The following is a 23,612-nucleotide window of genomic DNA, read 5'->3' on the forward strand; positions in this document are numbered from 1 at the left end:
CTCTTGAAGAATCAATTATGAGGGTTGGCTACATGCATAGATAATACAATCCCTCAATTTTGAAGGAAATTGACGCAGTATAATCTGAAACAGCTAATAAAGATAAATTTTAGGGGAAGAGAATCCATACTTATTTAGTTATCAAGCTGATGCTTATCAGGCTAAAAATATATCCCTTTAAGTATAATGCAAAACGGTAATAATAATAAATAACTATAACGATAATATCTTAATACTTTCAATATCCCCTTAATTTGGAACATTAACCTAATTTGTAAAAATAAGACTCAAATTGTATTTTTCTTTTTCCAAAAGACCTTTAAAAATGTTTGGTAACTGTATTGTAGTAGGAAGGTACAAGGGATAAATGATGTTGGTCCTCCTCTTATTATTAACAAAATGACAATCAACTTCAAAATTATTTATTTTTTCATAAAATACTAAACTTTGACCTATATGTAATATGGATGGACTATCAGAATGCATTCACATCCCATTAGAACTATAACTCTTGAATCACCAACAAATTCTTTGAGCAATTTTATTTCACATATAATTGTCATCATAGAGCGATATTCAAGCTCTGGAAAAGAGTGATAGACCATTTATTCTTTCTTAGTTTTTCAAGATACTAAAGAAAAATCAAGAAGCATAACCCAACTAATGTCTTGTAAGTATGTAGTACTCTCAATTCGAATAATACCATCATGTAGTTCTAAGATTGAAGTAGAATACTTCAAATATCTAATAATCCTTAAGGATGTTCAATGTTCTTCATAAAGTTTATGCATAAACCAAGATAAAATGTGTACAAAGTAAGCAGCATCATGTCTAATCAGAAACAAATAGAATAATCACTCAATTAGTCTTCAAAAGGGTTTCAGATCTTCAAGAGATATACCATAAGCCAATATTATCTTATGATGTTATTTAATTTGAAAATTTGCAAGCTTGACATCTAATAAACATGTGTCTTTAATGATTTCCAATGCATATTTTTCTCACAAAAACAGATTTTCTTGGGATTACGTGCTACCTCCAACTCCAAAAAATATTCTAAGACTCCAAAGTCTTTCATATGAAAACAAACACTTAAGAAAGCTTTAAAAATTTGATGGCTAAAATATTATTTTCTACAATAATTAAATCATCCACATATAGGCTAGGACATAGAGATACCCCTTATGCAATATAAACAGTGAGTAATTTGAGTAGGATTGACCAAAGACATAACACTTTAATACCATAGCCAACTCATCAAAACAACTACAAGGACCGTATTTTCAACTTGCAAACTAAATTCAGGTCAGTGTTTTTATAAGGACATATTCATTTCACACAACTTGCGAACGAAATTCAACTTCCACTCTAATTTTTCTTTAGAAATTTCATTTCAAACTCTTTGTTTTTTCTTAAGAAAATTCTGTGTTTTCAACATTGTTTTTAAAAGATGAGTTCTTATAGGTATGCTACTGATAGTTTGCATTTAGATAGACATAGGGAGAATGAGTACATTAGTGAGAGACATTCCTTTCTTTGCTAAGGACATATTCATTATAATATTTAGCGTGAATATGACCAACCCTACTTCATTATAAATTAAAATTACTTTTGTTTACTTTTTAGTATGAGTTTGACCAACTCTACCTTTCATAAATAAAAATTAATTTTTTTTATTACTCGGCATCAACATAACAAACTCTATACCAATATAAATAAAATTTTAATTTTATTTTATTATTTAGTGTGGCTTAACCGACGCTACTTCTTTATAAATAAGATTTTTCTTTTAACATGACTAGGTCGACATTAGAACTTTATAAATTTTTTTTATCGGCAAAAATAAATTAAATTAATGAGATAATTGGGTTACCTCAACCCATATACACAATACAAATAAAAGAAAACAAAAATTAAAGTTTTATGGTTTCTTCTCCCATACTAAGTCTACTGTGCATAATCCTAACATACTCAAATAACACAAAGGTTAAAAACATTGCATGCCCATACATACAAAGCAATCCTAAACCCTACCACAAGAACATGAAAAAATGAATTGAACATAAAAAATCTCAAGTCGCTTTTGATCCAATACTCATAATGATTTCTTTCATGTATCAACCAATAGATGCTTCATTCATACTTGTATTTAGGGATGTCAAAAAAATCCGTACCCGCGGGTATCCGCGGATAAAACCCGCAACGGGTAGAAAATGGATATTAAAAATGGATACCCGCTACCCGTGGGTATGGGTATTTTTGATACCCGCATGTTAACGGGGCGGGTATGGATATTATAGTATCCGTACCCGTGGATACCCGTACCCGCTAAACTTTAATTCAGAAAAATTATTACCCCACAAATGAGTCAAAACATTATGAGTCTTCATTATATTAGTACAAACTTTAATTCAGAAAATTTATATATATATATATATATTAGTAAAAACATTATGAGTCTTCATTCAATAATGTGGTCAGATTCTTACTCCACAAATGAGTAAATTACTTCCATATACTGTGGAGGCATTGATGTGTCTCTAAGACTGGTTATGGACCAATATGGAAGGTAATGAAATTAACATTTTTACTTAGATATTTTAATTAAGTGATTGTTAGAAATTTTTACTGAACTCCTTATGTTTTAAGGCTCTTCTAGATTAAAATTGGACAACATGAAACTTTATACAATGTTACAAGAGGTGGATATTGATGAAGTTAGTAATTTCTTTAATATTTTATTCAAAAATAAACTACAATATAAATTGGTAGTGATTTTTTATTTGTTTGTTTTTTAAGAATCAATCGGAGAAAGGGAACTTGTTGATCCAAACAATAATTATGGTTAAATAATTATTATTTTAAATATTTTTGTAAATACCCGCGGGTACCCGTGGATACCCGCGGATATGAAAAAAATAGACGGGTACCCGCATAACGGATACCCGACAGATATGGGTACGGGTACGGAGCGGATATTTATTTAGCGGGTAGGGTACGGGGGAACTACTACCCGTACCCTACCCGCCCCGTTGACATCCCTACTTGTATTAGAACTTTATAAAAATGGAATGTTTTATTGCTTAACGTGGACTTGGCTATGCTTGCCTTTTATAAATAAAAAATAAGCTTTTTATGACTTAGCATGAACCGGGCTTATGCAAGCCTTTTATTTATAAAAGAATAAATTTGCTTCTACTATTTGACTAATGCTTGCATATAAAAAATCACCAACACATAATGTTTCTAGTGTCCGCTCAAGAACGAGCTACATTATGAAGTTAATTCCCTATGTTCTTGTATATAGATGAGAAAATATAATTCAAGAAAATGAAAGATTCGTAAAAGAACAAGATTAATATAAAAGTTTGTTAATGATGGTGAGCTTGAGGAGAACCTTACTGAAATTAGTTGCTTAATTAAATCCTAATTTGTTTGATAAACAAACGATTTTCAACTTTAAGAACTTATAAGTTAAGCCATTGGCTACTAAATAGCTATCTTAGGGATAACACTATTTTGTAATTTGAAGTACAGACTACAGCATTGATTAGATACAACATATTATATTTGTTATCGAAGACCACAAAGCTTGATGTAAATTGTATTTCATAAAATTTCTCTGTAAATAGTTCATGGAATCGTCAAACTTCATACGAAAATTTGTAAGAGATTCATTTTTTACGAGTTTTTATAAAAAAAAAGAAAAAAAAACTTAGAGTAAAAACTATACAAATTTAAAAAAATTATAGTAGTAATACTACCTTTTTATTTTATTTATTTTTAATTATTGTTGTAATCGTGATGTTAAGAGTTGCTTTTGTACCTCATTTAACCTTTCAGCACATGCTTAATATTCATTTTTCTCTGATTCTTGTCTTAACATTAACTTCATAATTAGGTATACGTTGACATTCAGCCAGTTCATAAACCTAATTTTTCTTTATTATAAATAATCACTTGACACGTATAACATTACAAAATAATTATTCTGATAAACATATCTGATTAAAAAAAAAAATCTGTAGAGGATATTTACAATTCGTTGCATTTTAGGCTTATGTGTTCTGAATAAATTACGGTCTTTGTGCATTTTTTTTTACCAGCTTTTCAGACAACTTGTGTGGTGCCTATTTGCATATTATCATATTCAAATTTCCAAATGAAAAATAAATAATAAATTTAAAATTTTGTAAATTTTATGTTGGATATGTTTATATACTAAACAAGCTATATCATTTATATATAAACCTTCTAAAACATTTATAAATTCTCACTAAATGCATTTGTAAAGTTAATGTTATATTATCTGTTATATATTTCGTATTATAAAATTCATTTAAGAAATTACATTTTACTTTTAATATATAATTTTACTTCGTATGACGTATGTGCATACGTATATATATTAGTTTGGTATTCATTAAAGAGAGAAATAGAAAAGTGATTCTTTCTTCCTCCCTCCTTTTCTTGCAAGTTTTCGCTACAGAGGGGATTAAAAAAAAATCATTCATTTTCTTCCCCATTACGTGAATTAAGAGCGACATTTTTCTAAACCATACCATATGTTATTTAATTTATTAAGTATAAAAAATATGAAGATTGTTTTATTTTTGGACGTATTAATTTTTCTCTTATCCACAAATAAATAAATATATTAATGATAAAACATTTTTAATGCTTTAATCCTTTTACATATAACACAAAAAAGAAAACTTATTTCATGATTTTGTTGAAGAGAGTTAAGTCTCACTTCCAGCTTTACGATTAAATCATTCTTATATTTCCCAACGTCTTCTAACGTATCTAAGAGGTGACCATGTACATATATTATTATTTGACAAGAACAATAATTTGTATTAATTAAAGAAACACATATTATAAACCTTTCACAAGTAACATCTCAAAACCGTCAATTAATGATACATAACTAAATAAATAGTTGTCAGCGGATTACATAATTAATATTGATAGTCAATAAACCCTATTTTTCCGTTTTCTTTGTTTCCTTCATCAAAGAAACCAACTTAAAAAAGCTAACACAATGAACCGTACAGTGAAAGTGGTGCAAGAGTTGAAGCCTCCATTGCTGATGATGCTGGTGCAGGTTGCATATGCTGGAAATACTGTCATTGCTAGCCTCGCCATAACTGATGGAATGAGCATTAAAGTATTCAGTGCCTACCGTCACATTTGGGGAGCTGCTATCACTGTTATTCTTGCTTTTATTTTCGAAAGGTGAATTTACACACCATACCTTTATTTTATTTCATAATCTTCGCATCATAGTTTATCCATCTTTGGATAAAATGTTTTTTTTTTTCTTTTATTTTGATGATCAATGCAGAAAGAACAGACCAAAGTTGACATGGAGGGTGCTCGTGATGACATTTTTTTGCGGATTATTTGGGTATGGTTCATGCAAACTATTCATTCTTCACCTCTTTGGTACAATAATTAACTTGAATTGTTGATGATATAAATGAACAGAGGGAGTTTATTCCAGAATCTTTTTTTCACCGCGGTAGCGCTGGTATCAGCAACATATGCTAACGCTATTCTAAACATGATTCCTGTGGTCACCTTCATCCTCTCCTTCCTTTGCGGGTATGTAGTCACCACTCACCACTTTCCAAACTCATGTGCTATTTTACTTTTGTGGGAGAGAGAATTCAGAACTATTGCAGTGAAGTGATTTCTGATTCGTTTTTTAGCTACGAAAAGTTAAATTTGCATACCGCAGCAGGGAAAGCTAAGGTGATGGGAACGATAATTGGAGTTAGCGGGTCAATGATGCTGTCATTCTTGAAAGGGGTAGAAATAAATATTTGGAAGAATATTGACATTAATCTTATGCATAAAAAACACAACACTCAGATAATAGCATCAGATGGAAAAGAGTGGATTGGTGTTCTATGTGGTATTGGATGTTGCTTCAGTTTTTCACTATGGCTCATCATTCAGGTATAACTTTCCTTTTGCTTTTATATATATATGTATACACATGTTACATCAAGTTCAGAATCTTCATAGGATGTTTTGGTACTATATTCTCCTTAATATTAAAGATACATTATATTGTTACTTTCAATACATTATATTAAAAATACATTAAAGATCACTACATACAAATGTTGGTTTTAGATAGTTTTCAATGTTGAAGCATGTGTATGTACAATAGGCTAAGCTGAGTAAGGAATATCCAAGGCACCACTCAAGTACATCGTTAATGAATTCAATGGCGGCACTACAAGCCACACTCTTTGCCCTTTGTTTTGAAAAAGATTGGAATCAATGGAAGTTACCTTCAGCTATTAGGATTTTGTCCGCACTCTATTCGGTACGCTAATTAATAACCATTATTCAATTTCTAAATATTTACTCATTTTTACTTTATTTTCTTCATATTTCCATTTTTCATCATATATTAGTACATGCCGTATCTATTGCGTTCTCTTTCTGACTTCTTCTTTTTTTCTCATACTTTAACAAACTCCAAAATGAAATGGAAATTTAGCATTTTCTTATATTTTGGAACTAAAATTTTGTGGCAGGGAATTGCGGTGACCGTATTTGTGAATATTGTAACTTCATGGTGTGTACGGAAGAGAGGTCCACTATATGCATCTGTGTTCAACCCCCTTGCCCTTGTGATCGTGGCTCCTACTGCTTCCCTCTTGTTACAAAATAAACTATACCTTGGAACGTATGCACTCTTTCTTTTCCACCATTTTTTCCCTTAATAAATATTCCTTGAATAGAAGATTATGGTGTTAATTAATTAATTTCTGTCGTGTGCGTGACTGATTTTTATTTATTTTTAAATATGATCAGTGTAGTTGGCGCAGCGCTAATTGTGTGTGGGTTGTACATGGTGCTGTGGGGAAAAAGCAAAGAAATGAAACCACCAACCGATTTGGTGTCTTCGGAGACAGAATTAAGAAGGACCGAGGTTGTTGTCGTGTCTGCCAACGATAAGAATGAGCATGTTAGCAATAACCAGGTGAATAGTATAAAAGCAACACTGTAACCGAAGGCTCTTTAATGAATCTTTGGAAATGGTGATCATTGAATGAATGACATTGAAAATAATTGTGGGAAGGAATTGATGTAGGAACGCATGGACAGTACCTCACCAACGTTTTTTTTTTTTTTTTGTTAAATAAATGTATAGTTTCAGATGTAGTTATGATGCAGTCTCTCATGTTTCTCTACCTTGCACAACACCGTGTTGTTATAGTTATAGCTTATAGAAATATATGGAACAAAGACATATTTTTATTTTGGTGTGATGGACCGATCTTTGCATGAATTATATTAAATAGTTAGTAAGCAATATACAATTATACAGAGTACATTTTTATTTAAATTACAACAAAATAAATAAATGATTCTACTAAGATCAAATATGTGGTGTAATATTATTATTATGTGTGATACAGTATCCTGCCACTTTGTATCATGAAAAAAAAAATATCTTGAGATCTTTTTTCATATGTCATCACTTGGAAAGTTCTTTTAATGACAAAATATTAAAGTAAGATATTTAATTAAAATACATATTAAATTATATAATAAAAAACTGAAAAAAGAATGATTGTATAAAAGAATATGATTGTCAACTTATCACAATTCATACCGGTAGCTCTAATAAATAGAGCTTATAAAGTCTTATTCTTTTATCCCACTAAATGTGAATAACAATTTTGCTTTATTTTTCACTTTGAATTGTCCAACTTCTCTCAGAAAACGTTGGTACCAAGCTATCAATATAAATATATATCATAAGATATTCATATATAATCAGGCTAAAAATATATCTCTTAAATATGTTGAGTAAAGGTAATAATAATAAACGATAAAAATAACCATAATAATATATCTCAACATCCTTTAAGGTGGAGCATGAACCTCTCAAATGCTTAATTTACAAAGATGAGACTCATTGTAAGTTTTTCAAGATCTTTGAAAAATATATGCTAGTTGGATTGTGGTAGGAATGTAATAAATGATACCTTTTTTAAGAATAAAATGAAAATAAATTTTAATTTGTTTCATTCTTCCGTTAAATACTTGAATTTTCAATTATATATAACACTGATTGACTATCTCGATACAATCACATTCCTTTAGTATTATTAACTCTAAAATCACCAATTTCTCTAGTAATCAAAATATTGGTAATTAAAGTTAGTAACTAATTCATAGTAGAAACTATTTTAGCTATTAATTTATAGACTAATTTTATTTTTTTAAAATTATTTTAGTTATCAATAATATTCAGTATATAAATTAATATTTAAATTGATCACTATAGTAATTAATTATTTTTGTCATTAAATTTGATCATTATTTAAGATTTGTCTTGTAATGACTTGATATCGAAGAAAGCTACACTACAAGAATTTAGGTAAATAGCGTCGGCCAAAATTCGACACTAACAGGCCAAAGTTGACACAAATTTATAATTATTGTCGGTTTAGTGTCGGAAAGCTAACCACGATAAAATCGTGGAGGCTAATTTAGATGTGTCAGTGGAAATTGTAATGTAATAACATCGTCCCGGTGACACAAATATGTTTGGTTAAATGAGCTTAGTGTTGGCCAATATGGACGCTATTAGTGTGAGCCATACAACGATAATAGCAAATAATAACTTAAAACGGTCGTTTAGTGTGTGGGCTAACGAACACTTTATATTAAATGATGTGTGGGCTAGTTGACGGTAATAGTAGATAATAATAAAAAAAATGCTTTTTGAATGCGTGGGCTAGGGGACGCTTAAAAATTTTAATTATTAAAGGATGCGTGGGTTAGCCGACGCAAATAGCGAGGGCTGGACGACACTACTATAACTACTCACGGCAAGTCCAGTTTCTTTTGTTCTCAACCCAAATTTTACCTGCAAGCATGATCACTATTACATAATCAATATAATCTCAATTATCCATTCAGAAGTCATTCTAATTAGAATCAATAGTTAATTAAACTACATTCATCCTTCATTGAGTCATAGATATCAAATTAGGATGCATATAAGTTTATAAAACCTAAGTAAGTGGATAATGCACCAAAGTGTACAAAGTTCAAGTCATAATTTGTTTACAATGTTCACCATACAAAAAAGCCTATTAACTAAAACTGGAAAATAAAACTGAGGAAGTTGAAGTCATGTTCACTCAGCTCTACAAAAAGTCCATTGAATATAGTACCTGTGAAATGAAAAATCAATATGTAAGACATAAATATATAAAACATACAAACAATTGTAGACCCTCTAATTAAGAACCACAACTTGTAGAAAAGGCTATAAATATTTAACTTTAACAAAGTTGTAATCTGCATCAAATATTGAAATTTAGCTAGGACAAAGTTATAATATGATTTACCTCATGAAGTCCATGTTCAAGGGATGGGTTGATCATCCAATAAAGAATCATAATGTGGATGCACGTGACTGGTACCCGTTGAAGAGTTTGTCGTCTGTCTTTCCAACACCAATGCTAATTGTCACTTCATCAACTTCATTTCTTCTTCCATCATCGCACATTTCATATTTGTTTCAACCAAGCCTTCAGATGTTGCAGTAGCCTTCTCATCAGCTGCAGTAGCTCTCTGAGTGGCTTGTCTTACTTCTTCACGAAGTCTCTCTGCCTCTTGCAATTGTTCTTACGTAGGAAGAATTGCACGAGATATTGTTGAAGGTTGAGTAAGGGATGACACACCATCATGAATGTTGGCAGCCAAGTCCGCGGTGCCATAAACTCTACCTCTACTCTTTCCTCCAACAACATCTTTCCAGCATTCAATCCTAGTTGTCATTGTAGATTCTGCAAAACTATCAGATTCTTTATCCCGCACACGTTGCAAATATGCTTCCTATTCAATCATAATATTTGAAAAGTGTTAGAATTAAATAGAAAAATTAAAAATAAGTTGAGTAATGAAATGGATAACATACATAGGTTTCACGTGCACGTGTATGTACTCAGGAACCATCCTTCTTCTTATGAGTGGCAAGAAATAACTCATCTGGGTCCATAGGACGACCATGTTTTCGCTCCTAAGAAATGTTATGCAATTAGTATGATTATATTTTTTAAAACAAATTTTAATCTTGTAAGGAAATATAAAGATGTACTAAATAAAACTTACCAGCCCCAATGCAACCTCGAGGTGGGATTTGCAGCCCATAGAATGTAATGCTCCACCTCGTGATAAAGATCTATTTATTTTATTCTGAGAGGATTTTTCTTTGAACTTAGCACTATCCCAATAATTAAGCAACTCAGTCCAGGCTTATCCCCAATCCAAATCGGTTTGGTCAGCTTGATCCTAGCTTTCGTGAGCATATCACAAAGGCACTTTCTTACTTTTGATTGATAAACTTTCAAAAATCAAATTAAAACTAAACCACTTTCGTTCATACCATCAAAGCAAAGTATTAGTGATTAGTACATTCTTTCCATTAAGTCTTAAGCAACATTTATTTCATATCTCATCAAAAACCATTTGCTCATAAAGAAACAAGTAATATGTTGCAGTTGCAGGTTTGAGAGAGTCTTGATAGACAAGACTTTAGCTTGTGCCCATTTCAAGGTCTCTCATAGTAGAGATTCAAATGAGCACTAATTACAAAAACATAACCCTTCTTTCAAAAATAAAGACTACATGATGAAAACTAACAACAACAGAAAGAGTATCTTTTATATTTGTTTACAGTGACTCACCTAAGTGGTTTGTGATGCTGACAAAGAGAATGGTTTGTGAATGATTCTAATATTTGTTTAAGAAATAACCATTCCTACACATATTCAAAGCCATTATACACATGCATTGAATGCCTCATTCACAAATGAAATTACCAACAATTTATGATTTGGCCAATTACCAACAACTTATGCCTCATTCATAGAATTGCAAGAATTGAAATTGATAAAAGGTAAAGATTGTTTATAGAAATAAAAAACCAGGAGGACGTGACGTGACTTAGCAATGCCAATCGTCTTCCTCGATTTGAGATCTTGTAAAATGAAAAAGTTAGGTTGCATAATAAAATGGAATTGATTCTACTGAATTAAAGTAAGAAAAGATAATAGATTGAATCTAAATGAAGGAATGTAAAGGACATTATGAAGAAATATGTCCTGAGTAAGTTTAATACTGACAATGCCTTCTACTTTAACTTTGAAAGAATTAGGAAGTAAAACATAGGAATTATACATAGTCATATAAGAATCATACAATGATTTGTAACAACAAATATGAGATGTGGCACCAGAATCGATAATCCATTGATATGCATTAATAGGTAAAATAGAGTTTAGGGTATTACCGATAATGTTGGTAGCAATGTCATCAGTGGAATGAATGGAAGGAGTGGAAGAAGTGACAATTAATTGCGTGGTGAGGTATTGAATTAATTGGTGACATTGAGCAGTGGTCAATGTAGGATTATGTGTGGATTTTTGTTCAAAAGAGCTATCAACATTATTAACAAACGAATTTGATCGATTCTTGAAATAATTTGGGGGGTACCCAAAAGTTTTATATCATGTTTCTTTAGTATGTCCCAAGGTATCACAATGTGTGCACTTAGGGCGAGATTTCTTAGCAAATTTTTGTTTATCAATTAGGGGTTTTTTAGAAGAATTAATAGAGAAAGCTAAATTTTCATAATTATAGGATGATTGGGTATTAATAATTTCTCACTGAGATTCTTCTTGCAAAATTAAAGAGAAAATGTTACTGATAAATGGTAGATGATCAGAGAGAAGAATTTGAACACAAATTTAGGAGAAGGAATCATGCAAACCCATTAGGAAGTTCATGACATATTCTGAGGCAGCATGTTGTTGAAGTTGGTGCAACCCACCACAAGAACAATTGAAAGTGGGTTTGTATCTAGAAAGCTCTTCCCATATCGATTTGAGCTTGGTATAATAGGTACTCACACTATCAGAACCATGTTGTAGGGACAAGATTGACGTCGGAGTTAACAAATGCGCAGACCATTTTTGCAAGGGAACCTTGTTCGGAGATCTTCCAAGATCTCATGAGCGGTGGAGGCGAAGAGGATGCTTGTCACAATCGCTTTCGAAACCGAGTTGTATAAACATGAGATAACGACGTTGTTTGCCCTTGACCCAGCAGCAGAAGAAGGATCCTTGTCTAAAGGTGTGATTAGGGTTCCATCGATGAGTGGAAGTTTGTTCTTGACGGAGAGAGCAACCCTCATCGCATGACTCTGGGTGACGTAATTTGTGTGATCTAAGAGTTGCGAAGTGAGAAGGAGGTCGGGACTATCTAAATGGTGTAAGAAAAGAGGATGGGTGGGATCTTGATGAGGTTCTTTGACGGTGGTGGTGGAAGAATTGATGGAGACGGCAGTAGAAGCCATGGAAACTACAAGAAAAGGAAAGAAGGGAAAAGAACGGAAAAGAGAGAACCCAAAAGGGAAAACAGAGACTTAATTCTCTCCTGATACTTAATTCTCTACTAATACCATATCACAGAAACTAGAACTTTCTATTCAGATTGATAAAGCAGAATGCTTACAAAATGGGAATATAAAAGGCTGTAGAGAAAACTAACTAAACCAAATTAAAATTAAACCCAACTAGACTTGACAGAATATAACCAATGTTAAACTAATATAAATAGAAATCTTTGCTTCAATGGGATTTGGAATTGCACTCCAAATTTTTGGGACATGTCAATTAAATTTTATTCATGCTCCCATCACTCGGTAGTGTATTGGATCTGAAATTTTCTATTTGGATACCTATATTTAAATCGTAATTGAAAATGTGACATGTATTTGAATATTGTTGAATTTATATATTTTTCATATGTAGTTATAGTCAACGAAAGATTGTGATTCTAGATATATATATATATATATATATATATATATATATATTTATTTATATATATATATATATATATATATATATATATATATATATATATATATATGACATTGGTCTTAGACATATAAAATATTTGACATCACTTTTATTATCAAAATTTTAAGACAATGATGTTATGGGTCTTTACTCTTATATAATGTTTAACTTTGTCTATTTTATTAATATAGAACTTTGACTCACATTTACACTATTTTTAATAAATATAAATTATATTTAATATGATTTGAAATTCTGTGACAACTTGAAATGATGACGTATCAGGTTTCAAGCAGTAACCAAAGCTACCCAAAAAGGTTTTTTTTTTTATTCTCACGAAAATGTTGGCTTGGCTGGCACATGTTATATTACTAATTTAAAAATTCTAGAAAAGAGAACGTGCAGGCCCACTCTATATCAGTGCCACTAATTTTAATAAATAAATATTAGAGAGGGCAGTGAATGCTAGTCCATCGTATTTAAAAATGAATAAATTATATGTTTAGACTTGACGATAAAGTTAGAAGGTAGTAGGATATGTTTGGGATTCAACTCTTTCCACAAATAAAATAATAACAATTTATAATTGTCGATAAGGAAAAAATAATTGTCGATTTTTTGTCTTCACACTGAAATTAGCATCTCTGCATATTAACTGCGTGTATTTTTCTGTGTACTTGTAAAATGACAATTTTAGGGTCTGTGCTGTCATGGACCACATATTAGGCAGCTCTCAATTTGTGTTTTAAACGTATCATTTATAAGAACTAAGAGTTGCTCTTAAATAGCAACGCGTGTTAAAAACTTACCTTCATGTTGAATAAGGTTAAGAAGAGTGTTTCTACAAGTTTACGACCTTTAATGGACAAAACTTCAATAATGCAACGAAGAAACAAAAGACTAAATAATTTAGATATTTATAAATTAGTTTGCTTTCTTATTATGTTTGGTTTCGATAATTTCTTAAATTAATTTTCAATTATGTCTTAAAATTGAATAATGGTGTATTTATTAATTCTTGAAAATTAAAATTATTATAACCTTTAATGCATTATATAAATACAAGATAACACTTGATATACAAATTATTGAATAAATGTATATCAATTATTCATGATTTTAACGCTTTCCTATATATTATCCCACTCTCTGGATTATAATTGAATAAGAAATTTTATAGGAAGTTTTCAAATATTTTAACTCTTCTCAATTTATTAATGATTGTCATTTTTTAATTTCAACCTTTACTCTTACTTAAGGCGTTTTTAATTTCATTTCTACTTCCCATTGTTTTAAACTCTTCGATAGATTTTGAGAACATACACTTTGAGTTATTGTTGGCTAACAAGATACAAATGACTCAAAGTGAACAAAAACAAATTTATGAAGTGGGCTTTGTTAGTTTTCAAGGAAATCATTTTGAAAATACAAAAAGCCTTCTTCTTTTATATAATTTTCTTTTAATATGGAACTTATTCAAATTTTGTTTGATGGTTATTGCATATGGATCTTTGATCCCGAAAGAGATAAAAAGATTAAAGTTGTGGTCCTAATAAACTTTTTCCGATCTGAGGACAGATAGTCTTCAAGAGAGAGGGAACGATGGAAACCCATCCAAGGAGCTACAACATGGGCTAGTGGCAGGGGCCAATGTTATTTTCTTGGCTTTGTAATGTAAATAAGTCATTTCTTTAGGCCTTATATTTTAGAAAAGCTTACATTTCTTGGGATGTGTATTTTGACCATTTTAGTGTGACAACCTCAATTTAATCGATTGGCTAAGTGACAAAATCGATTAAATCGGGTGACATTTTACAAGTGTGAAATTTTGGCTTTTTAGCATAAGTTCTTGTGTAACCAGACCTTGGCAAGCGGATTAGGTTTTATTTGGATTAGCATAGGTCTCAAGGAACCCTAGAACACTTGCATGGAGAGCCCTAACTTGCATTTTGCATATGTGGCAATAAGGAAAGCATGAACTTGCCAAATTGGCTGGTCACACTTGTAGCATGCATGTTTTAGAGCCAATTCTCATCTTGATTTTCAAAATTTCCCTCTCTTTTTTTGTTGAGCCTTTGGTCAGCTCCTAAATCTATAAATAAGAGTGCTCAACCATGTAAAATCAACTAGGAATTTATATAGAGAAACTCTGTCAAATTTGCAGCTCTCTTGTTTCTAAATTCACTAGGATAGTTTTTCTTCTAAACTTCCTTCCTAAACTTTTTCCTTGAGAGTTGGTCGAACTTCTCTTAAGAAACACTTTTCAATCCACTCTCCAAACACATATCTACCTCTAATCATGTCCCTTCGACTTCCATCAATCTCGTTCATCATCATTTTTGCGGTTTAACATGGAGTAACTTCAGGTTCATGGAGCTACTTTCATGATATTCATTTCCACTAACACACACGAATTCATAATATATAAATTAGTATCGGCCTAACCTACACTAATATTATTATCTTAATTTGCATTAACTTAGAATGAGGTCGATCCACTCTTTTATTAATATTATTTTATTTTTTATTTCTTTTATTCACGCATTATAAAAAATAAATTTTCTTTTATTATTTAGCGTGAACTTAGCCGATGCAATTCTTTATAAATGAAAAATGAATTTTTAATTACATAATGTGGACTTGATCGACGCTATACCTGTATAAATAAAATTTTAATTTTCTTTTGATATGATTTTGATTGACGCTACTCTTTTATAAATAATTTTGTTTTCTTTGGCTTGTACAAATTTTAACAAATGCTAGTAGTAACACAACCTTTTTATTTATTTATTTTTTATTATTGTGGTGATCGTTATGTTAAGAGTTGCTTTTGTACTTAATTTAACCTCACTTTCAACTCATATTTAACATTCATTTTTCTCTCGCATTTATTCTTCTTTTATTGCATTAACTTCCTAATAATGAATACGCTGACATTGAGCCGGTTCTTAAACTTAATTTTCATTTATTGTAGATAATCATTTGTTAACATTATAACCTTACAAAATAGTTAGTTCTATAAACATATATGATTAGAAAATATCTGAAGAGCATATTTATAATTCGTTAGTTTCAGGATTAACACTTCTGAATAAATTGTGTATATTTTGTTGTGACAGGCTTTTCAGACAATCTGTATAGTATCCAGTTTAAAAATAATGCACTTGGAAAAAAAAAGTCAATTCATATCAATTTAGTTTAATTCATACTGTAATTCAATGCAATTTAATTTAATTTAATTTTTTAAAATAAAAACACTCGGTTCGTTTGAACTATTTTTCAACTCAGCTCAATTCAGTTCAAAAAATTTATTTTTAATTCAATATAGTTATTATCTATGTCAATTGTTATATTTTTTAAGTAGAAGGAAAAGGTGTATTGTTTAATATGAATTAGAACATCTTTAATGGAAGTATTTACCAGAACTGTTTACCAAAATATTATTCTAAGATAGTTCACAAAAAGCAACTCAAATTGGATTATGTTCATATATAATGAGCCGTGCAATAACATTGAAGCTGCAATGTATATATATATATATATATATATATATATATATATATATATATATATATATATTTACCAAAATATTATTCTAAGATAGTTCACAAAAAGCAACTCAAATTGGATTATGTTCATATATAATGAGCCGTGCAATAACATTGAAGCTGCAATGTATATATATATATATATATATATATATATATATATATATATATATATATATATATAAATTAGATAGTAGTATATCCAAAATTAATGAAAATTAAATTAGTTTTTTTTATTTCTTTTATAAAGTATAACATTTAATATTAATAAATAGTACAGTATAAAATTAAATTTTTTAAAGAAAAAAATTGTTAAAATAATTTTTATTTTTTCTTCTCATTGTTTTTTGAGCTTTTCAGGTATTGTACTCATATCTCTTTTGTTATTGAAAAATAAAATTAAACAGAAACTTATTATCTGCTCTTAAAGGAAAAAAAAAAATAATGTTCTCTTGTCTCATTTGGTAATGAAATACTTGTTTAATATTTAACCATGTTTTTTTTTATCTAATTACCTTTTTGTATATTCATTTTTATGAATATAATAGAGCAAGTAATGTATTATGTAATTTTTTATAGAGGGTTTTTAATTGTGACTTCATTATCATAATTTTTTTTAGTAATCATGTCTCTCAATTTTTTATTAGATTATGATAAATTATTTTTAGTCTTAAACTTGTTTAGTAGATAGGTATATTGATAAAAAAACAAAAGAATAAACTCATTTTTTGAAATTGATAAAAAAGAAGGGAAGATGAAAACAAGACGATAAGGTTGCTTATCGCACAATAATGCAGTTTTGCTATTTTAACTCGTGTTATAGGCCTCGGTTATCACTTAATCGAAGCATAAAATGATGTGGTGGCACTTTTGCAATTTTTTCCAACTTTTATGCTTCTGTTCAATATATACCCAAGGCAGAAAACGCCTTTCTGCTTCAGTTCTCAGAAAACCAGTGCCAAAAGGTCTAATATGCTTTGGTTTTGAAGACTCGAAGCCTAAAAGTTGGCTAATATTTCAAAATTGCCACTACAACAGTGATATTTGGCCTCGGTTGAAATTGAACCAGTGCCAAAAACTGTTTTCTACCTCGCTTAAAAATTAAACTGAGGCCAAAAATTGTTTTCTGCCTCGAGTGGAATTGAACCGGTGCCAAAAACTGTTTTATGCCTCGGTTAAAAACTAAATTGAGACCAAAAGGTTCGTTAGGGTTCAAAAATCGCGAATCATTTTTTTTCTTCTTCTTCCAGCCACCCACCTCCATTGTTGTTGTTGCGCTCCAACAACTCGTGACTACTTGACGTTTGGCTCATTCGTGTTCTGCTTAGCGAAGTGCGATTTGGGGCTCGCGAAGTGGGCGTCAATTCGTTGTGTTGCAGGTGCATGGCAGACTGGTGTTGTGCGTGGATGGAGATTTGTCGTTGATGGTGGCGAGACGTGTAGGTGGCGGCAGCATGAAGAAACTTGTCGTTGTGATGAAGGTGGTTTCACGATTTGGGGGAGGATACGCGATTTAGGGTTTGTGATTTGCTGCAGATGGTTGCTTTTTGTTTGCATTTATGCTAACCTTTTTGGCCTCGTCCTAATATGCCTCGGTTCCAGAACTGGGGCAAAATGATAAAAATAACCGCTGCCAAAAGCCCTTCCTGCTCTAGTGGCATAAGCATAACAATGATGAAATAAAAGCTTGTGATGACTTTTGAATCAATATGTGTACATTAGTAAAATGGAAAATGAATATTTTGGTTATTTACATTGAAAAAAAATATATTTGAAAATTTTAATTATGATTCAATTATTATATAAGTTCAAGAATATGAAAAAACGAATGACAATTATTTAGATATGTATAATTTCTTTATAGTTATAGTTATACTAAATTATGTATTAATTTTCACTGAATTAGTGACAAAAATGTTAAGTATAATATTTTGCCTTCCCAAAAAATGTTGGTCAAGATCCGCGAGTATATATAGAACCTCCACACACATTTCCCTATCTTTTCCATTTTCTTTGCTACCTTCGTCAAAGAAACCAACTTAAAAAAAAATGCAATACAATGAACCGTGTGCAAGAGTTGAAACCTCCATTGCTGATGGTGCTGGTGCAGGTTGCATATGCTGGAAATATTGTGATTGTTAGCTTCGCCATAAGTGATGGAATGAGCGTTAGAGTATTCAGTGCCTACCGTCTCATTTTCGGAGCTGCTATCACTTTATTTCTTGCTCTTATTTTCGAGAGGTGAATTCACACACCACACCTTATTTTATTTCATAATCTTCACATCATAGTTTATGCATCTTTTGGATAATGGTTTTTTTTTTCTTTGATTTTGATAATCAATGCAGAAATAACAGACCAAAGTTGAGATGGAGGGTGCTCGTGATGACATTTCTTTGCGGATTATTTGGGTAGGGTTGATGCAAACTATTCAGTCTTCCCCTATTTGGTCTTATTATTAAATTAATTTGTACAACAAATTTACTTCAAATAATGTTTGTTGATGATATAAATGAACAGTGGGAGTTTATTCCAAAATCTTTTTAACACCGCGATAGCGTTCGTATCAGCAACATATGCTAACGCTGTATTCAACATGGTTCCTATTGTCACTTTCATCCTCTCCTTCCTGTGTGGGTAGGTCACTTTTCACCACTTTTGTGGGAAGAGAATTCAGAAATATTGTGGTGATTACTAATTTTTTTTGTAGCTTCGAAGAGTTAAATTTGCAAAGCGCAGCAGGGAAAGCTAAGATGATGGGAACGATAATTGCAGTTAGCGGGTCGATGGTGCTGTCATTCTTGAAAGGGGTAGAAATAAATATTTGGAAGAATATTGACATTAATCTTATGCATAAAAACCACATTAGCCAGATAAGAGCATCAGATGGAAAAGAGTGGATAGGTGTTCTAAGTGGTATTGGATGTTGTTTCAGTTTTTCAGCATGGCTCATCATTCAGGTATAACTTTCCTTTTGCTTTTATAGATTTAATTTTCTAAAGCCCAGCCGCACAAGTTGTACCTTTTTTAACCAATTTATTCATTCATGTTTTTTTTCATCTAATTCATCTAAGAGTAGCTCGTTTAGTAACCTGCAGTTCATTTAAAAATAATTTTTTTATCTGCGTTTCTTTCTTGTAGAGCTGTCAAAATAGATTGGAATCTGCGAGCCAACCTGACTTGCCAAGTTTCAATACAAATTGGGTTGGGTTGGGTTAAATTTTTTTTACAAATTTCAATACGGATTGATTTTTGACCCGATTCACCTAGAACCCAGCTCACTTGGATTGAACTCGTGATGAGCCGGGTTGGTGAGCCAACCTGCAAATAAAGGGTTACATAAGTATTTTTTTGTTAAGTTGGGTTTTGCCTTTGGGTCAAGTTAGATTGTTTTTTTTTAACCAACACATATTTTTTTGATTTTGGTTTGTATTTGGATTGTATTGAAGTTTAATAGATTTTAATTAGAATTATAATTTATTTTTAACTAAAAAAATTTTAAAAATTGTATTTTTTTAATTAAGTGAGTCCGTGAGTCAACCCGTTTAACCCACCAACCTGTGGTTGGTCGGGCTGGATTCGAATATTTTTGATTCGCTAATAAGTGAGCCGGGTTGGGTTGGCTCACTAAATGATCAACCCGTGTGGATTGAGCTAGGTCGGTCCGGGTTACCCGTTTTGACATTTCTACTTTCTTGTTTTATTCAGTTCAAAGTTATTTCTATTTTTAATAGGCTTATACGTAAAATTTATAAATTTTAAAATTGTGAATATTACTTATTTTAAGAAATGAATGTATAAAAATTATTATTCCTACTAATTTAAGTAAATAAAAATGAAGTTATTAACATTCTTATGCAAATAATCTATTAAAATATGCGACATAAACTCACCAAATAATCTACACAACCATTACCTTCTCGAAAAATATGTGACACCCTAAAATCAATTACCACTTCAAAACTTTACACATTTTCTCCAATGACCATTATATAAACCATGGTATACAATCTTTAGATCGGATAAAGCTTGACAAGCAAAATTGAATCACATTCTAACCAAAGTCTTCTAAATCCAACATTTCTAGCATACTCAATGACATGAATAACTCCCATAAACTAAGAAAAATGCATTATGAACTCCCAAAAATGTATAGAAACTCCCAAAATATTTCTCCTACTTTCCCAAAAAATACCTTCATAACATAACATACATGGACTGCCTTTATTAGTTTCATCGGTGTTAAATTTAATCCAAGAAAAACCTAAGGAAACTACCATATAACTAGAGGTGTTAATTTGACTAACGGCCTATGGGCTAGCCTAGACCTACCCTTCTTCAAGCCCTCTTTTAAGAGGCCCTTAACTAAGGGTGCCAAAAAACGGCATGGCCCCCAAAGTCCCCTCTCAAGTGGGTTAGGATCAGGGCTAAGGTGGGTTTGGCCCCATTAAAATACTTTAATTAACTCCTAATAATAACATTTTAAGCCTGAGTCAAAGATCGAGCGAAGTTGTCTCGGACTGGCACGGACTGAAAATCGAGACTGGTCAGCCTGGTTGGGACGGGTTGGTTCGACATGATAGCCAAGAAGAACCGGGCCGACCAAGGTCAACGGTTGGGACGAGTCGGGCCGAAGGCCGGAAGGCATTGACCCAAACCAATGTTTTAGATGCACCGACCTAGATCGACAATTAAGACGGGCTGAAGTTCGAGACAAGGTAGTCGGGTCGGAGCTCGAAACCAATCAGTCCAGGCGAGAGGACTAGACATGCCATCCTAGGTCAGAGGTCGAGACAGTCCAACTCGGGATGAAATCTGAGACGAACTGACTCGGGTTGAAGGCCGAGACAAGTCGTAATCGGTTAGAGGCCGAAACGGACTATAATAGGTTGTAGGTCGAGACGGGTCAGTCCAAGTCGAAGTAAGAGATGACTCAGACTCGGTTTGCCCCAACCAATGACCAATATAAACTAAGGTCGGCTTTGGTTCGGCCTGAACTGACAACCGAGATAGGCCAGCCTAAGCCGACAACTGAGATGGGAAAGCTCGAGCCAACAATTGATACAGGCTGACCCAAGCTGAGATAGGTTGGTCTAAACTTAGTGTCGAGATGGACCAGCCTAGGCGAACGACTGAAACTGGGTCGAAAGTCGTAACGGGCTAGCCTATGGCAAAGATCGAGACTAGCACATGCCTATAATCGAGACAAACTAACCTAAATCGAAAGTTTAATAATATATTTTAAAAAAATAATATATTTTCATGTAAAAAAGGAAAGTCAATGGTCTGGACTTGGCCACGAGACTTTTGTAGATTTTTTGTGCAGTCAACCTTTGTAATAGGAGGCTTTTTATTCTTGTGACCACTTTTTGTCACAACTAATGTCAAACCATGTGTACCGTGCCAAATTGACATCTTTATATATATATATATATAAAACCCGTAGCACACTCTGTAATTCCGCTTGGTTGTCCTTCAAGAAGTTAGCATTGTTTGAGTAGAAAAATTTAGAAAACTTTTATACCCATAACTTTTCTTTTCTTACTCATTTTCTTCTCATTCTAGTAAGATCAGTACATACACTTGTTACATATATACTTTATGTTTTAATTAATACCAGTAGGCATGTTGCATATATCATATATATGTTTGCTGTGGTTTTACATTTTAATTATGTACAACAGGCTAAGCTGAGTAAGGAATATCCAAGCCACCACTTAAGTACATCGTTAATGAATTCAATGGCGGCACTACAAGCCACACTCTTTGCCCTTTGTTTTGAAAAAGATTGGAATCAATGGAAGTTGCCTTCGGCTATTAGGATTTTGTCCGCACTCTATTCGGTACGCTAATAACCATTTTTCAATTTCTATATATTTACTCATTTTTACTTTATTTTCTTCATATTTCCAATTTTCATCATATTAGTACATGCCCTATCTAGCATGCGTTCTCTTTCTGTCTTTTTTTTTTCTCTTACATTAACCAACTGCAAAATGAAATGGAAATTTAGCATTTTCTTATATTTTGGAACTAAAATTTTGTGGCAGGGAATTGTGGTGACTGTATTTGGGAATATTGTGACTTCATGGTGTGTACGGAAGAGAGGTCCCTTGTATGCATCTGTGTTCAACCCCCTTTCCCTTGTGATCGTGGCTCCTACTGCTTCCCTCTTGTTACAAAACAAACTATACCTTGGAACGTATGCACTCTTTCTTTTCCACCATTTTTTCTCTTAATAAATATTCCTTGAATAGAATATTATGGTGTTAATTAATTTCTGTCGTGCGCGTGACTGATTTTTATTTATTTTTAAATATGTTCAGTGTAGTTGGCGCAGCGCTAATTGTGTGTGGGTTGTACATGGTGCTGTGGGGTAAAAGCAAAGAAATGAAACCACCAACTGATTTGGTGTCATCGGAGACAGAATTAAGAAGGACTGAGGTTGTTGTCGTGTCTGCCAACGATAAGAATGAGCATGTTAGTAATAAGCAGGTGAATAGTATAAGAGCAACACTGTAACAAAGGCTCTTGGATGAATCTTTGGACATGGGGATCATCGAATGAATGACATTGAAAATAATTGTGGGAAGGAATTGATGTAGGAACGCATGGACAGTACCTCACTTTTCTTCGTTTTTTAGTGAAGCAAGCACTCCTAACCCTAATAGTAGAATTCATACTTTCCATAGTTTCAATCTAGTGTGTCAAAAACCCTAATAGTGGAATTCATACTTGCCATAATCTATTTGATGTAGGACTTCTCACACACTTCCCTCATATCGAAATATATACATTTCGTGTGTAGGACTAAACATTAATAGATGGCCCGATAACAGATGAAACAATATGTCCAACAAAAAATAAATCTCACTAAAATAGACTTTAAATCATGACTCTAATAGCATGTTATTAGAAGCTTCTACCATCATAAATGTTGATGATGAAAAAATCCCACTGCAATAAAACAAAGAGGAAGCACGACAAAACAATGTGTAGAAGAATTAAAGAAAAGAAAAGAGATAAGCGAGAGGAGACAAGAAGCGAAACTAATAGGGTTAAATATGTTTTTTGTCTCTTAACTTTAAGTGAAAATTGAAATTAGTTCATCTTCGAAACTTTAGTCAAATTTAGTCCCTCAATTTTAGAGATGTGT

The 23,612-nt window shown here is 31.9% G+C and overlaps 2 protein-coding genes across 2 annotated transcripts; both read left to right on the forward strand.

Moving 5' to 3' along the window:
• Positions 1-4,962: 4,962 nt before the first annotated feature.
• Positions 4,963-7,341, forward strand: LOC114179776 (WAT1-related protein At1g25270-like). Its single transcript, XM_028066232.1, has 7 exons — positions 4,963-5,238; positions 5,348-5,410; positions 5,491-5,607; positions 5,715-5,964; positions 6,182-6,340; positions 6,555-6,706; positions 6,835-7,341. The coding sequence occupies exons 1-7, from the start codon at positions 5,045-5,047 to the stop codon at positions 7,028-7,030; spliced, it is 1,131 nt and encodes a 376-aa protein (XP_027922033.1). The 5' UTR covers positions 4,963-5,044; the 3' UTR covers positions 7,031-7,341.
• An 11,174-nt stretch (positions 7,342-18,515) lies between these two features.
• On the forward strand, positions 18,516-22,978 carry LOC114175044 (WAT1-related protein At1g25270-like). Its single transcript, XM_028059799.1, has 7 exons — positions 18,516-18,697; positions 18,805-18,867; positions 18,977-19,093; positions 19,167-19,416; positions 22,141-22,299; positions 22,507-22,658; positions 22,783-22,978. The coding sequence occupies exons 1-7, from the start codon at positions 18,516-18,518 to the stop codon at positions 22,976-22,978; spliced, it is 1,119 nt and encodes a 372-aa protein (XP_027915600.1).
• Positions 22,979-23,612: the final 634 nt, after the last annotated feature.

This window comes from Vigna unguiculata, chromosome 3, assembly GCF_004118075.2.
Source record: "Vigna unguiculata cultivar IT97K-499-35 chromosome 3, ASM411807v1, whole genome shotgun sequence".
Taxonomy (NCBI): Eukaryota; Viridiplantae; Streptophyta; class Magnoliopsida; order Fabales; family Fabaceae; genus Vigna; species Vigna unguiculata.